Source organism: Calidris pugnax, unplaced genomic scaffold (genome assembly GCF_001431845.1).
Source record: "Calidris pugnax isolate Ruff unplaced genomic scaffold, ASM143184v1 scaffold20, whole genome shotgun sequence".
Lineage (NCBI taxonomy): Eukaryota > Metazoa > Chordata > Aves > Charadriiformes > Scolopacidae > Calidris > Calidris pugnax.
In genome coordinates, this window is record NW_015094510.1 from 3,377,553 (window position 1) to 3,391,983 (window position 14,431).

General features: G+C 35.1%; 1 protein-coding gene across 1 annotated transcript in view; it reads left to right on the forward strand.

Annotated features, from left to right (window-relative positions):
- Nucleotides 1–351: 351 nt before the first annotated feature.
- KLHL1 (kelch like family member 1) overlaps nt 352–14,431 on the forward strand; it is a 185,008-nt gene continuing 170,928 nt past the window's right edge. Inside the window, exons 1-2 of the mRNA XM_014966191.1 lie at nt 352–587; nt 13,555–13,691. Coding sequence (XP_014821677.1) covers nt 352–587; nt 13,555–13,691 — 373 coding nt within the window. The remainder of the gene's footprint in view (nt 588–13,554; nt 13,692–14,431) is intronic.

Here is a 14,431-nt window from a genome sequence, read left to right on the forward strand (position 1 = left end):
ATATTAATATTTAAGAAAAATAGTTTAATTCTGTAAAATAATTTTGCTCTAAAATGCTAAAAAAATTAGAGCAGAATCATAGTTTCATAAAGAAATCATTGCTATACTATTAACATTAACATGAATAGCCTGAATTTCTATTTGTTGTTTATATTTCTATTTTTAATAACTTTATCAAAGAAGAAAGAAATGGATTACTTCCATGTCTCTAAAAAAAAATATTTCCATGTTAAAAGACTTACAACTTTAGTTGTCCCTCCCAATGCAGTAAGATTTCTCCATCTTGTACTTCTCGTGATGAGAACTGGGAAGGATGCAGTGATTTCTTATATCCAATTCTAAAAGCCTGTGATGAAGTTTAGACAACTGGTCACATCTTACCAATGCGGAGTTTCTCTTGTGGTTTACAGACTGTCAGGAGCCAGCCTACCACCCCACTGTGACATGGATTCCTGTACCTCTGAGGAATTCTACCAGGCTGTTCACCACGCGGAGCAAACCTTTAGAAAGATGGAGAGCTACCTGAAGCAACAGCAGCTCTGTGACGTTATCCTGATTGCTGGGAATCGCAAGATCCCTGCACATAGGTAGGACAGAAGCATAAGATATTGAAACTACAAAAGGAAATGTTTGGGGTATGCTTATTTCTTAGAAGAGTGTTTTCTGTGTCCCTTTATGCCTGCCTCCATTTTGCTTTAAACGTCACAAATGTGAGTATCTGCAGAAGGTGATATTTGAAGATTGCGCCTTTGAAGGTATTTTTTTTTGTACAGGTTTCAAAAGTTCAAGTAGCACTCAAGTAGCAAACTTTTCATCGTGAGGATGCCAAACTTTACTCCCTGCTGTGATGCTGTTCATATGTGAGGAGAATGGAAATTTCTGAAATGAGATGCTGTGCAGCTACACAGCATCTTTTTTAGCTTAAAATCATGATATTCTGATGTCTGTCATACAGACTCTCCCAGACCCTTACACTGGAATAATGAACACTGACTTCTCACAAACTGTTTCTTTGAATGAATTGAAAAATATCGTAATTACTTTTAATTATATTTTAAGTATAAAAGTTATAATGACATTATAACTTTTAAAATTCTCTAAGATTATCTGGTATCAAAGCAGCCGCTATATATAAAACCATGCATGGGTTTGGATTGTAATTATAGCTTAAAATAGTTATTCATTGAGATTTGGGTCTTAGCTATCATATTTTATATAGTGCATGCAAATACAAATCCAGTCCTAGGGTTTAGAATAAAATTTTGAGTTTCCAGGTTAGCAAGTCTTTCTCTGTTCAAACTTACATAAGGCTGGAAACTAAGGGTGACCTATTCCCTGCTTGTGCCCTGGTTCCTCTACTGAGGTACTAAATCCAGAACAAGCAGAAAAGCCAAAAAACAGTCAATGTATTTCTGAATTCATAAATTAACTTCCTGGCACAGAGGACTGCTATAAGGTCATCTTAGCAATTTGGACCTTACAAAGTTTCTTCTGCCCTAAGTAAAGATGGACACAGAGACTGTTCTGTTTCACATAAAAGTTGGATTTTCTATATTCCAACTTCCATAATAATAATTTAAAAAGGTGCAATATGCAAGACTGCAAAGCCAAAGCTATTGTTCAAATGCAAATAGTAAAACCAGAGAGGAAGCGTCATTAAAATATTTAAATTTTCCCAATAATTATAATTAGTAAAAAAATAACTCCAGTTAACAATCAGTAACAGTCATACCAATCGAGGTACTTTGCAGCATATGTGAAGCACAGTCCGCTTCGTGTCAGATTTGTACCCGTAATAAGCATAGAAGTCTTTTTTAACTTCTTCCAGCATTTTTCATTCATAAGACTTTGTTTCTACTCTCCTGTCTTCCAAGAGCTGCCATTTTTAATGTTCCTCCCTTGCCTTGATACACTTGGATTCCCATATGCCAATGAAGGGCCCGGCAATTTCTACCCACTGACTTAGCAACTGACACAACTTCTGTGTTTCAGGCTTATTGCCACTGTTAAATGTATTATGTATCTGACACTTTATACACCCCTTGTAGTTGTGGTCTGATGCCATTTTTATCTAAATCACCAAGTTCTTTCCTTTATGGATAAGTACAGAGGGAATAATATTAAGCATCAGTTCCTTACAGTGTTCCAGAGCTGCAAGATTTACCTTAAGGTGTCTTCCATCAAAAAGAAAACTGGAGGGATAATAACCTAAGGCCTTCTAATTTTTGTCCAATTTTACATCCCTATATATTACTGAAATCAAATAAAAAGAATTTTTCAGAAATAGTGAGAATTTTGTTCTTCTTTCTTGACAGTTACTTGGCCTGGTTTTGCTTTTCACATTTTTCAACACAGATGAGATTAAACACCACCCTCCCCCCCCCAACAATCTCTGAATCTACATGCCTAAACTACCATATTTATTAGATACACAAAATTATTGCACACTTGGTATCATTGCCCTGTTTAATATGGATGATATATAATACACCACTACATTTTTTACTAGTATATTTTTTCCCGTATTGAATATTTTGGTAAACTTCATAGTTCATAGAGAAGGAGACAGAGGAAAGTGTAAGGTTTTTTTATTAGTTCATTCCCCCCATTATTTTTAAGACCGCTGTTCTTATTTGTATGCCCACCTTCAGTAGTAAATTTAATTTCACATTTGTCATTTCAATTCTACAGCATATCTAAATCCTTCTGGAGCAGGAAAAATACCTTAATAAGAAGATTAACCATGAAATAATACCCAAAATCTTATTTAAATTTTCTAATAAACCTCCAGACAACTTTACATTTGAGTTTCTACTTCTCTGTTGTCTGTAGTCAAAAGACCAAATCTCAAAGAACTGGCAAAAACGGCTGAAGAATTGAAAAGATTGTGTTCTGAATAAACTAGAATTTTGTCCAATAAGATAAAATGAAGGGTGCTGTGAATTTTATGGGGCTTTTTTATAGTGTTTGCTCTATGTTGTTTCAGACATGTGTAACTGGACCAGCACAATTCTAGAGTATGATTTAATTTAGAAGAAACCTTCTAGGACCTGCTCAAAGAAGGGTCACGCCCAAGGTTAGATATGCTGTTGAGGGTCATACCCATTTAGTTTTTAAATATCGTCACTTGTTGAGGTTCCTCTATTGGCAGCCTATTTTTGATTATTCTCACTGTCTTTAGCGATCCAGAGTGTGACTTCTATTAATTTTTTTTCCTCATGGCAAACCTGTCTAAATTTACCCACATCTTGAGGAGGAGGATATGGAAATTGACTTTTCCAGTCTTCAGAAATGTCCTTCAAATTATCATGACCTGGTAAAGATAAGAAAGAGTGGCCTTTCAATAATATTGTTGAGCTCCCTCAGCCATTGCTCCTTGAACACATCCTCTCTGGACTCCTCTAAGTCCAGTTCACTTTACTCTAAGCCCATCTTCCTCTACTGTGAGTGATATCACACAGAGCCTGCCACTAGGCACCTGGGAGGCCTGAAAGCAGACTATGCCAAAGAAGAAAAAAAAGACTGAGTCAAAGAAAGTTTTATTGAGCAGTGGACAAAAATTTTGCATAGTCTTCCTTTTGCTGCCAAGGTGATTACATAAACCCTTCTTTCCCATCTTATTATGCTGCTTTTCACTGTTAGGGTACCTCGAACAGCTTTAAAGTTATAATGTGCTTAAGCTTTTTGTTGGCTCCTGAACATCATGTTTGTGTAATCTAATCTTCCACTAAACGGGTTACAGGTATAAACTTTCAAATGAAGGAATAGCAAAAGGAAGTACAAACCAAGTGAGTATTGTAATGATGAACAAGCAACCACAAAGGGTACTGAGAAAGTAGGAAGACCTCTGTAGTAGGCTTTCAGATTAGTAAGTAGCTGACATTTAAATAACTTTGAAAAATCAAGTAAACCTCAGTTTTTTTGTTATTGTGCTGTAACATGTATAGATAACTGTCCAGTTTTCAGGACAATCAAGTGCAAAAATGTAGAATACCTTAAAGAGAGAAAAATGCAAAAGTAGTAATTTCCCTTCCTTTAAGATAAGGTGCTGCATTGTTGACAGTCCATCCTAATTTTAAAATATTATGAACTTGGAGTTTGTAGTTTCTTCACTCACTCTGGAGATGCTATATATTTTTTTTCTCATTTTCTGTACCTCGTTTTGAATATAACCTCTTTAAGACAAGAAACTTATTGTAACTTTGAAGTGCCTGGAACAGAAGGAACTCAGGCATTGCTGTTACAAAACAAACAAATGAATAAAACCAACACTGTAATTGACAATTCCATTTTCTGTCCAGGTTACAATCAGCCAAATGCAGTTATATCTGGGAATGTAACTAGACTGCAGCTAGTAAATGTCATCTGAAACACAAAAACACTGGGAAGTAAATGTTATTCAGAACTATAGTGACATGATCAAAGCACCAATTATTTCCAAGGTAAAAGAAAACTCTTAATAAAGCAATAGTCCCATGGGTCAACATGAAATCAAAAATATGTATTTGCCACAACTAATTTGGTTGTTTTAAGTAAAAGGAGCTCTATTGAATTGCATTGTTTTTAAATACTATACTTGAAATACTATATTACACAGCTGCTGAATAAACATCAATTATGATGCAAAGAAAATGACCAAAGTCAATGCAAACGATAGATAGATCTTTAAGATTTACATTGGAGTGTTCATTAAAACCTCCAGCCAGGATTGCGTAACTGTTACAGGCAACCCCAAACTCAGACAGAGATTAAAACAGAACTAATTTTCTGTTCAGCAATTTTACTTTTTTAGCTGGGCCTCTTCTAACTAACTAAACTCTGAAATTAACAGCATATTGTTCAGAAACTGTTCACTCTTACAGTGACAAGACCTGATTATACCAAAGAATGTTATGCAGAGAGGCCCCTGCTTATATTTATTGCTATAGCAACCAAGGTCAGGTAAATTTGTTATTTGCCCCATTGGAGGGTTGGAAGCAGAAAAGCGTAGAGGGGTCACACCTGTAGGGAGGAGCGGACAGGACAGGTGACCCAAAACTGACCAACAGGGTATTCCCTGTTGTTCCATTGTGCTCAGTATAAAAGCTAAGGGATCAAAGGGTCAACTCTCTTCCTTCAATGGCCAGTGTCTGAGGAGGACCCTGTCTGTTTGTCTGTCTTTGATCCCGATTCTAGCATTCCTGAATCCAGATCCAGAATCCAGCTCCTGTCCATCACCGAGTCCAGCCTGGGACTTTCCCCTGCACCTGCTGGTGGTGGGATCATCATCCTGGGAGCTTGATACCGATTTGTATATACTGTATACACGTTTTTTTATATATATTTCTTTATTTTTTCTTTTCTTCTTCTTATTTCATTATTTATTTGTATTTTCATTAAAGTAGTTTAGTTTCTTTCTAAACTCATAATTTTTTTTTCCCCTCTTCCTCTCCTCTCTTTTCCTTGGCAGGGGAGGGAGGGGCCATCTGTCGTTCTGGTTGGTCAATTCAGTCAAAACCACAATAAGCCATAAATTAGATTTACTAGGAATAGTGCACAAAGCAATACAGAATCTCAATATAGGAGAAAAAAATAAAATAAAGAAAGTGATATAAGCAAAGAATTTACCTGTGCCTATTCAATTAAACATAACACTCCCATATAAAAAATACTTGAATACAGAAAATTAAATAAAAACAGAAAATGCAAAAAATATAATAGGAGAGTTACATCCTCAACTTGCAATCCTGACTTTCATTGCACTTGGAACCCAAGATTGTGAATGAAAAGAAACCAAGAAATCTAATTTTGTTGTTGTTTTAATGTTGTCAATTATAGTTGAGTTTATGAGAAATATGAGTTCTTTACTTGCTGTTTTAGCTTAATATCAAAGAAATGTAGGCATTTGTGTTCTTTCTGATACTGAAGATAAGGGCCGGGTGAGACTCTTACCATGATTGAAAAAGGTGGCACAGAATGAGTAGAAAATTACCACTGACTGTAAAACAAAGAATTGCTTTAGTATGGCTACTCAAGTCTTTCTATAAGTGTTTGGATGAAAAACAAAAAGCTTTGTTTCAGCACAAATTTAAATTTTTCCCTGTAAATACTGAAATAAACTCAACTGAAACCTTTTTTGGATGCTCAACTCTGAAGTAGGACAGCTTTTATTTGTTATCATCCTGATAAATTTAATAAACCTTTTTCAACAAGCTGTAATTTATGTTCACTTTTTTAGTTCTCTAAGGAGACAGGCCATATTTTTTGATGGATTTTGTTTGCTATTATAAAGAGTTGAAGTTTAAGATAAAACTCAGTATTAATAAAATGAAAAAATTCAATGTAGGAAGTTAAGCTGAAAGGCGAGATGAAAGGATAAAGAATCAGGCAGAGAAGGAAAACAGTTTAAAGGCAGGGGGTGAAAAGCAGAATGCACAATATACAGTCCTATGACTCAGCTTGTTTTCCTGCATTGGTAACAGATGCTCATGGAAAGCACACAGTATAATCAGTACAACTGCCCTATGTTTGCTCCCAGATATCTGTAATTATGGTTTGAGGAGCTTCCTGAGTCAAACATTTCATCTAAACTGTGGACCTACTTTCCATGAGTTTAAAAACAAATTATTCAAGTAATATGGTTGGGACAGAACAACAACAACGAAAAATCCTGCTCTCAGAGGGAAAACAGCAAGACAATTTAGATAAGCTTTCAATATTAACCTCGATTGGTAACTTTTTTTTTTTTTTAGAAGTAGCAGCAGATAAAGAATATTTCCTAATATTGAGAATGCTATTAATATTTTCAAATTAATTTCTGTGATCTCCACAAGAAACTCTTCTGATTTTATTTGGATCTTTTTCAGACATAAAAGATCTTAAGTTCACACAATTGAGTATGTACCAGTTAAAGATTTTGCACATGCAGAAATGGGCCTTGATTTTTGAAGATAATTTGTGAGAATTTGAAATTTGTTACCCAGTTGAGGTTTGGTTTTGTTATGGCCATGTATCTAATCTCATTGTAGTCAATGGAGATTTGAAGCTTAAGTTACCTCAACACTTTTGTCTCATTGTGATGTGTTCACCTGTCTGGTTGCCAGGTGTCCACTAAGCTACTGTATCACTTCTCTTCCTGTCACAGACAAAACAGATCTAACTTGGGGAAAATTAATTTATTGCCAGTTAATAACAGAGCAGGATGTTGAGAAATAAACAAAACTAAACCCACCTTCCCCCCAACCCCCTTTCTTCCCAGCCTCGGCTTCACTCGGGACTCTTCTGCCTCCTCCCCACAAGCGGCACTGGAGGACTGGGAATGGGGTTTGCAGTCAGTTCATCGCACGTTGTCTCTGCTGCTTCTTCCTCCTCACACTCTTTCCCTGCTCCAGTATAGATTTCCTTCCATGGGAGACAGTCCTCCATGAAATTATCCAATGTGGGTCTTCCCCAAGGCTGCAGTTCTTCAAGAACTGCTCCAACATGGGCACTTTCCATGAGGTGCAGTCCTTCAGGAAGGGACCACTCCAGTGTGGGTCTCCCATGGACTCCCAGTGTGGCTCCATCATAGGCTCTCCACAAGCTGCAGCTTTATTCAGGGCACATCCATCTGCTCTAGTGTGGTACTCCAAAGGCTGCAGGGAAACAACTTCCTTCAGCACGGTCTTCTCCAGGGGCTGCAGGTGAATCTCTGCACTTATTCCTGGAACACATCCTCCATCTCCATCTTTCACCTTGATGTTGCAGGGCTGTTTCTCTCACATTTTTTCATTCTTCTGTCACAGCTGCTGTTGTGCAGCATTTTTTTACCCACTAATAAACATATTATCACAGAGGTGCCACCAGCGTTGGTGATTGGCTCAACTTTGGCAAGCGGTGGGTGACTTCTGCAGCCAGCTAAAGCTGGCTCTGTCCAACATGGGGATAGCTCCTGGTGTCTTCTCACAGAAGCCACTCCTGCAGCCCTCCTACTAGCAAAACCTTGCCATGTACACTTAATACAATGTTCTAGCTGTTCAAAGGTAAATATAAAAGGGCTGTGCTGAAAAAGAACTACAGAGGTATTTTCAAGGTTAATGGGATTGTTTATTACCAAGACGTGAAGTTATTAACGTCTAAGAGTACTAACAGTATTGCTTTATGGAGTGGAAACAAGTGCAGTAACTGAAATGGACTTTGAAGGGTTAAAGAAACAAACATGACATGTCTTAGGAAGAAAGTAAAAAGCAGCATTCAGCTTTCCTGAGATCCCTTGAGTTATGCTGCCTGGCTTTCATCACGTGGTCCAGAAGGGTTTCAAGGTTTTCATAGGTTTGTGCCAGGCCTATCCTGAATGATCCAGACAATCCATGATATCTGAAATTGGCACTTGACACCTATGTTTAGGGGTTTGAGTCTCATTTCAAATTGAATGGTTAGGCTAAATGACAAAGTATATAAAAATAAAACAAACAAACAAACCAACAAACCAACCAGGTAAATGACAGAATGACAAAGGAGGCCATACAAGAATAACTTGGGTCAGCAAGACCTGACAGCCTGCCATCAGAAAAGCCCAAGATCAATGGAAGAATAAGCTATGAAGATTAATAATGATGCTCTATTGTATCATTTTATAGAAAGGAGTAGAATAAAAGGATGCCAAATAGACCTTTAAAAAATCTAAATATAAGCAGTCACTAACTCTAACAACTTCACAAATCTATCTCTATACTTTCATCAAACCTAATCTCCATGTTTCTGACATTTGTCCCAATAGTTCAAATGAGTAAAAATTGAACTTTCCTTCTCCTGTAAGCTTCTTTCCCCTTTTCCCTTTGGAGTTACAGTGAATAAATAAAATCGTTAAGCCCACAAATAGAGGATAACAGTTGATTGTGTTGTCTTTCTACATTCAAATATGTATACTATATCTGAAGATGTGGTTTTTCTTCTGGAGAAAAATACTGAGCTCAGCTTTGTAGTTCCATCATAATGGATCTTCACCAGCTTTTATCTTCATCATTATGACATTTTGCCTTTCCTGCCCAATCCCAAATGTTGAGAAGCCGCTTGGATTCATATTTCTGTCTTTTCTCTCTGTTTTTTTTTATTTATTTTTATATATATATATCTATCTCCACTTGTTCAAAGCAGCATAGAGTTCAAAATACTGGCAACAATAGCAGATATCTTCAAAACTGACACTAGGACAAAAAAACCTGACACTTGTTATCGAGCCTGGCAGTTGTGATATGTGCATTACTTGTGGTGTCTGGAAAAAATTAATGTTATGGTAGACATTGTATGTTTGGTGGAAATGATGATGTCAGATTTGTGGCAACTTAAGAGATATAATGAGATGTAAAACTGTTTCAGTTTGTACTGCAGAAGTGCCACTTACTTATTTACACTTAAGTGTCTGGGAGCCAGTGAAAGAATTAAAAGAAGATTAAATGAAAGAAGACAATGTAAATTGAAAAGGCATGGTCCTGAGGGCAAAAAGGAACATCACTTAGATAGCGTAGCTTACTGGTATCATTCTTGTAGCTATGTGTTGTATAAGAGATCAAAATGGAAGAAAACTATATTTAAGTAAAGACAAGAAGGAAGTTTTGCTTTTTCAGGCTTAATTGATTCTCTCCAAAATTCCAGCTGCCTGTCTGCAGATTTGGGGAGGATTTTTGGTTTCTTTTTTGAGGATTTTTTTTATTAGTATTGTTCTGTAGTTGTCCTAGATGAAATTGCCTTTACAAATTAAGTTAATTTATAAATATTACTCAGATGGTCAGGGGAAAAAAACATTTTTCATGTAGTTCTGTTCAATTTTTCTCCAAAATGAGATAAGCACATGAGACAGACTGTCAATATTAACCATTACAATAGGAAGTATGAGACAATTCTCATTATTTTAACTGTTATATACTCACTGACCTCTTCTTTACCCCAGAAATGTGAATTTCTGATATGTTAATGAACTAATCTGATGCTGCTAAATTCTTAGCAAGTTGGCGGTGGTATGATAAGGGTTCTGAGTAGATGCTGAATCCCAAATTAACTCTCAGATTATCTCCTGATAAACCAGAAAAGATGGCAGTCTTGACTGTACTGCCAAAATTGTCCTGGAAGTGACAGCCAGCATCTGTTTCCTTTTTTCCTGGATTTTTTTTCAAGTGCATGCATGATATACATTAGTATATGCTCTCAAAATTTAGGAAATCATGAAGCCTTCTCTATATAGACAGTAAATGTTTGCCTGCTGTAAAATGAGCTGTAGAGCACCACTATCAGTATAGGCACCCGGTGTCAGCTGGTGTCCTCTACAGAGCAACAAATCACATTTAAATGCAATGAATGTTCAGCTACTATATGAACTAGCTTAATATGTGTCGAAAAAAGTTGTGTCATGCCTATGAGTTTTCAGTCCAAGTAACATCTGAGATTCTATTCAGTTGGCAGTAAAATAAAATATTATAGTAGGCTTAAAGAATACAAGTGATCTAGGTTTGTTTCTTTTATTTGTTTGCTTCTTTTAATTAATAAATGCACCAACCAAGTTGAGGTAATTCTGCATCAAAGATGTATGTGAAAACAGTTGTTGAAATTGCAAGGAAATATTCTATAGGAAAAGAAAATAAAATGTGATGTCATAGGACAAAAAGTCTCCGCAAGAATCAGTTATATTCTGCATTATGAAAAATAAAAACAAACCAGAAATATATCAGGCTGAATTTAGTTGTAGTAAAGTTAGAGAAGTGCCTTAGTCTGGAGAAAATCTTTCTGGGTCCACAAACTCATTTTTAGCCATGAGTTAGCTGCTACGATTCTCAAGGATAAAAGAGTTTATTATGTATTCTCACTGCCAGATCAGTAGTTGAAAAAAACGTGACATCCTGAGACACCTGACCTTTCTTGACAAGTAGGTCGACATGCCTTTAAACCAAGATTTAGAGCAGTTTGGAGCCTTCTAAGCTACAAAAAGCAGCAGATCATCACAAATTAATTGATCCCTTTGATTTCTCACTTTTCATTTCTATCTCAGCACTGGAACACAATTAAGATTTACAAAACGTGTCACCTTTCAGAATCAAGTGTAATTAGCAAGTTCCTTTCACTTCAGTTCAGCTTGTGAAGTACTTCCCAAGAAAAAAGTTTGTGTCTTGAAATCAGTTAACTTTTTGGCTATATCCAGATAGTGAAATAGCTGACTTATAACTATTGATAAACCTCCCCCCCCCCCCCAATCCTTTTTTCTTATCACTCTGTTGAAAAATTTGTCTTGCTTGTTTAGGTGAGCTGCTGCTTCACAGAACCTTTCTACTCATTTTCTTTAACAGGATGTGCAAACATGTAGGTTTTACTACCCATACTACTGAGGACATCTGTATTACATATATTTTTCAGGGGTTTTCAGTTTAAACTGGGTCTTATCTGGTCATGTATACTGAATGCTCATTTGCGGCTGGAATCCATTAGATAGCTTCTTTGATTTTCTTTACCCCAGATTAATCCATGGGACAAACTGTGGAATATCACAGATCTTTGTAGAAGTTTGTGAGAGATGTAATGATTCTGTTGTTTATTTTCTGTCCTCCCTCTGTTTTGTTGTCTTTGAGTTGAGAATACATATACAAGAAGTTTATATAAAAAATAATGTCTCAATAGAAATTATATAAATTACAAGTATAATATAAAATACAGCACTGTTTATTTAGTTTATTAGCTTAAAAATATTTCAAGTTATCATCAGCTGGTGTATTAAAATTTCTGTTCATTAATTTGTCTATTGGTTTTGATGCAGTAAAGGGGTTTGGCTTTGCTTTAGCAAGTGATCAAGTTGAAGACTCATAGTTGAATTTAAATGGTGGTTCATAAATCTGAAGAAACAGCTGATGCAAAATCCTCTCCAATGGAAATCTCATTCACAGACCTAAATTACAGCCCTGCTAGCTGTGAGAGATTCTATCTCACAGAAAATTGTTGATTTAATGTGTTTTTTGCTTTATGTTGTGATTTTTTTTTTTTTAAATCAAGCAGTAAGTAACAGTGAATCAAGTCACTTGTAAATTAGTGGTCAGCAAAAGTATTTGAAGAAAGGTTATAAGATTTTTACTTATCCAGAATTGTATGGTTATCTTGGTTGACTAAATACACACTTGTGATACTCAACTGAGGTAATAAATAAACAAACGAAGAAGTAAATGTTCCTCAGTGGTTAAAAAATCAATAGAGCAATTAGTGAATTAGGAGTCTCTGGAGTGTATTTCTATATATTTTCTATATAATTCTATAAAAAAGTCTATTTCTAATTTAATCTTTTGTAGCCATCTATTTTTTTTATTAATGGTATGAATACAAATGTCAGCTGTTTGTGAATTAGGATCTTTACTTCTAAAGTTCATAATTGCTAGAGGTGAACAAACCACCAGAAGTGAATAAACTACTGCACCTAATTAGTCATTGCTTATCATCTGAGCCAAAGTAAAGATCATATATATGTTCTCAAGTTGCTCTACTTGCACATAAAATATAGTAGCTTAAAGCACTGTAAAATCATGAAGCCAATTAAAAGTGACATATTTTACTTTACTATTGCAGTAAGCTAAGAGAGCAAAAGCAAACAATTACAACTTTGGCTGATAAGCAGTAACTTGTTATTCTTCAGTATTATTTTTTTTCTTGGACAAAATAATTAACTTTATACAAATGGCTAAGTATTTTCTCCTGGTTTCCAAGTCCTCCAGTTGTGATTCTTGTGCCTTTTATCAATGTGTTTATATATTATCTTTTCAAATTTAGCCAGAAATGTGACCATCTTTTATGGAAGCATGTGGTACACTATTTATAGCTGTACCACAGTTCTAGCTCAAGAACATCTGTGAATATTCACTCCTAACAAAATCAGAGTATCACTGTAAATGGTATTTAGAAGAATGCCTTACCTTAAGGTCCCAGTAATGACAATCATACCTAGTATTTGTTGTGCTTTTGAATTATCTAAATCAGATCTTCAAACAAGTCATGCACATTTTGTGAGTATTCTGAAATTATTTTCCTTTGGAAGTGTTTCTTAACAATAACATTGCATTACAAAACAGAGTTTTTTTGTTTATTTTTTTTAAGTGAATAACATGTTAAGCTACTAACAGTTTTACTGAAAGTTGGATTGTGTTAGTAGATTCTATAAAAAATGTCTTTTAAGAACAATGAAGAGTAACTCAGGAGTATGAAATGTGTTTCACTAATGAGTTGTCTTTGATACTGAAAGTTTGTCTTGTTAAGAATTGGGACATCTGCATGATTGGAAAATTATCAGAAAGACTGGGTGCTTATTTCTATGTCTGTTTTATAGTCATATGCTAATGTGCCACTTGGTTCATATCACAGGAAACAAAAACAAATTGGAATTAAATGTCATGCTGTATTTTGCTGCCTACATGTATTAATAATATATTGCTCCTGTTAATCTTTACTTACTATGAAAATGTGTTTTTTAAGAAGTTTAGTTCGTTGGGTTTCTTTTTTTTTTTTTTTAATATATGAAATTCCTAATACAGATATTAATGTAAATGACACCAATTTCTAACTTTTTTGCAGACTTGTCCTCAGTTCTGTCTCTGACTACTTTGCTGCCATGTTTACAAGCGATGTTTGTGAAGCCAAGCAAGAAGAGATCAAAATGGAAGGCATAGACCCCAATGCACTATGGGATCTTGTTCAGTTTGCATATACAGGTATTGTACAGCATACATTATGCTTCCTATAGAGAAAAATGTTGATAGTTTTGTTTGCTACATTCCAATGAATTATATTTATTTTCTGAACATTTTTTCTTCATAGTTTCAATCAATTGAAACACTTATTTACCATTTCTAGGGATGAATTCAGATTGTTATCCCTTATCTCCAAACTGTTAAATATGTCAGGCTTGGTAAGTACAAGAGGACAGTCCAAAAATTATATATTTTTCTTGGTTTTCAAATACTTAAAAAGAGTGCCTCTTATGCACATGAGATCATGGAAGGAACAGCAGTATTTTTTGAATCATAGCCCTATATTACTGTCCTAGTCAAATTTCATTTTAAATACTTACATAGATCTTTAAAAATGTTTGTCACTTTCATTTCCTGTTATAGGCTGGCACTTTGTTGTATAATGTAAATTTATGAATAACTCATAACTCAGAGTTAATAACTCAGAACTTCCTTCTGAATAGTTATTACATTTTAAAGCATAATAGATTTGGGGTTTATCCTTCTTAAATAAACTGTTATGAACAATGTATCTGAAGTGCATTAATATGAAAGAATACTAAAGTTACAAAATAAAGTAATTAAAAGAGCTGAAATGCCAATATGAAGATTTCTGGTCTGAATTTGTCTACCCTTGCCTGTAAATCATATAAGTATAAAATGTATGCTCTTTTCTATTTCTGTTTCCTAAAATACATCCTCATATTGTTTAAATTAACAAT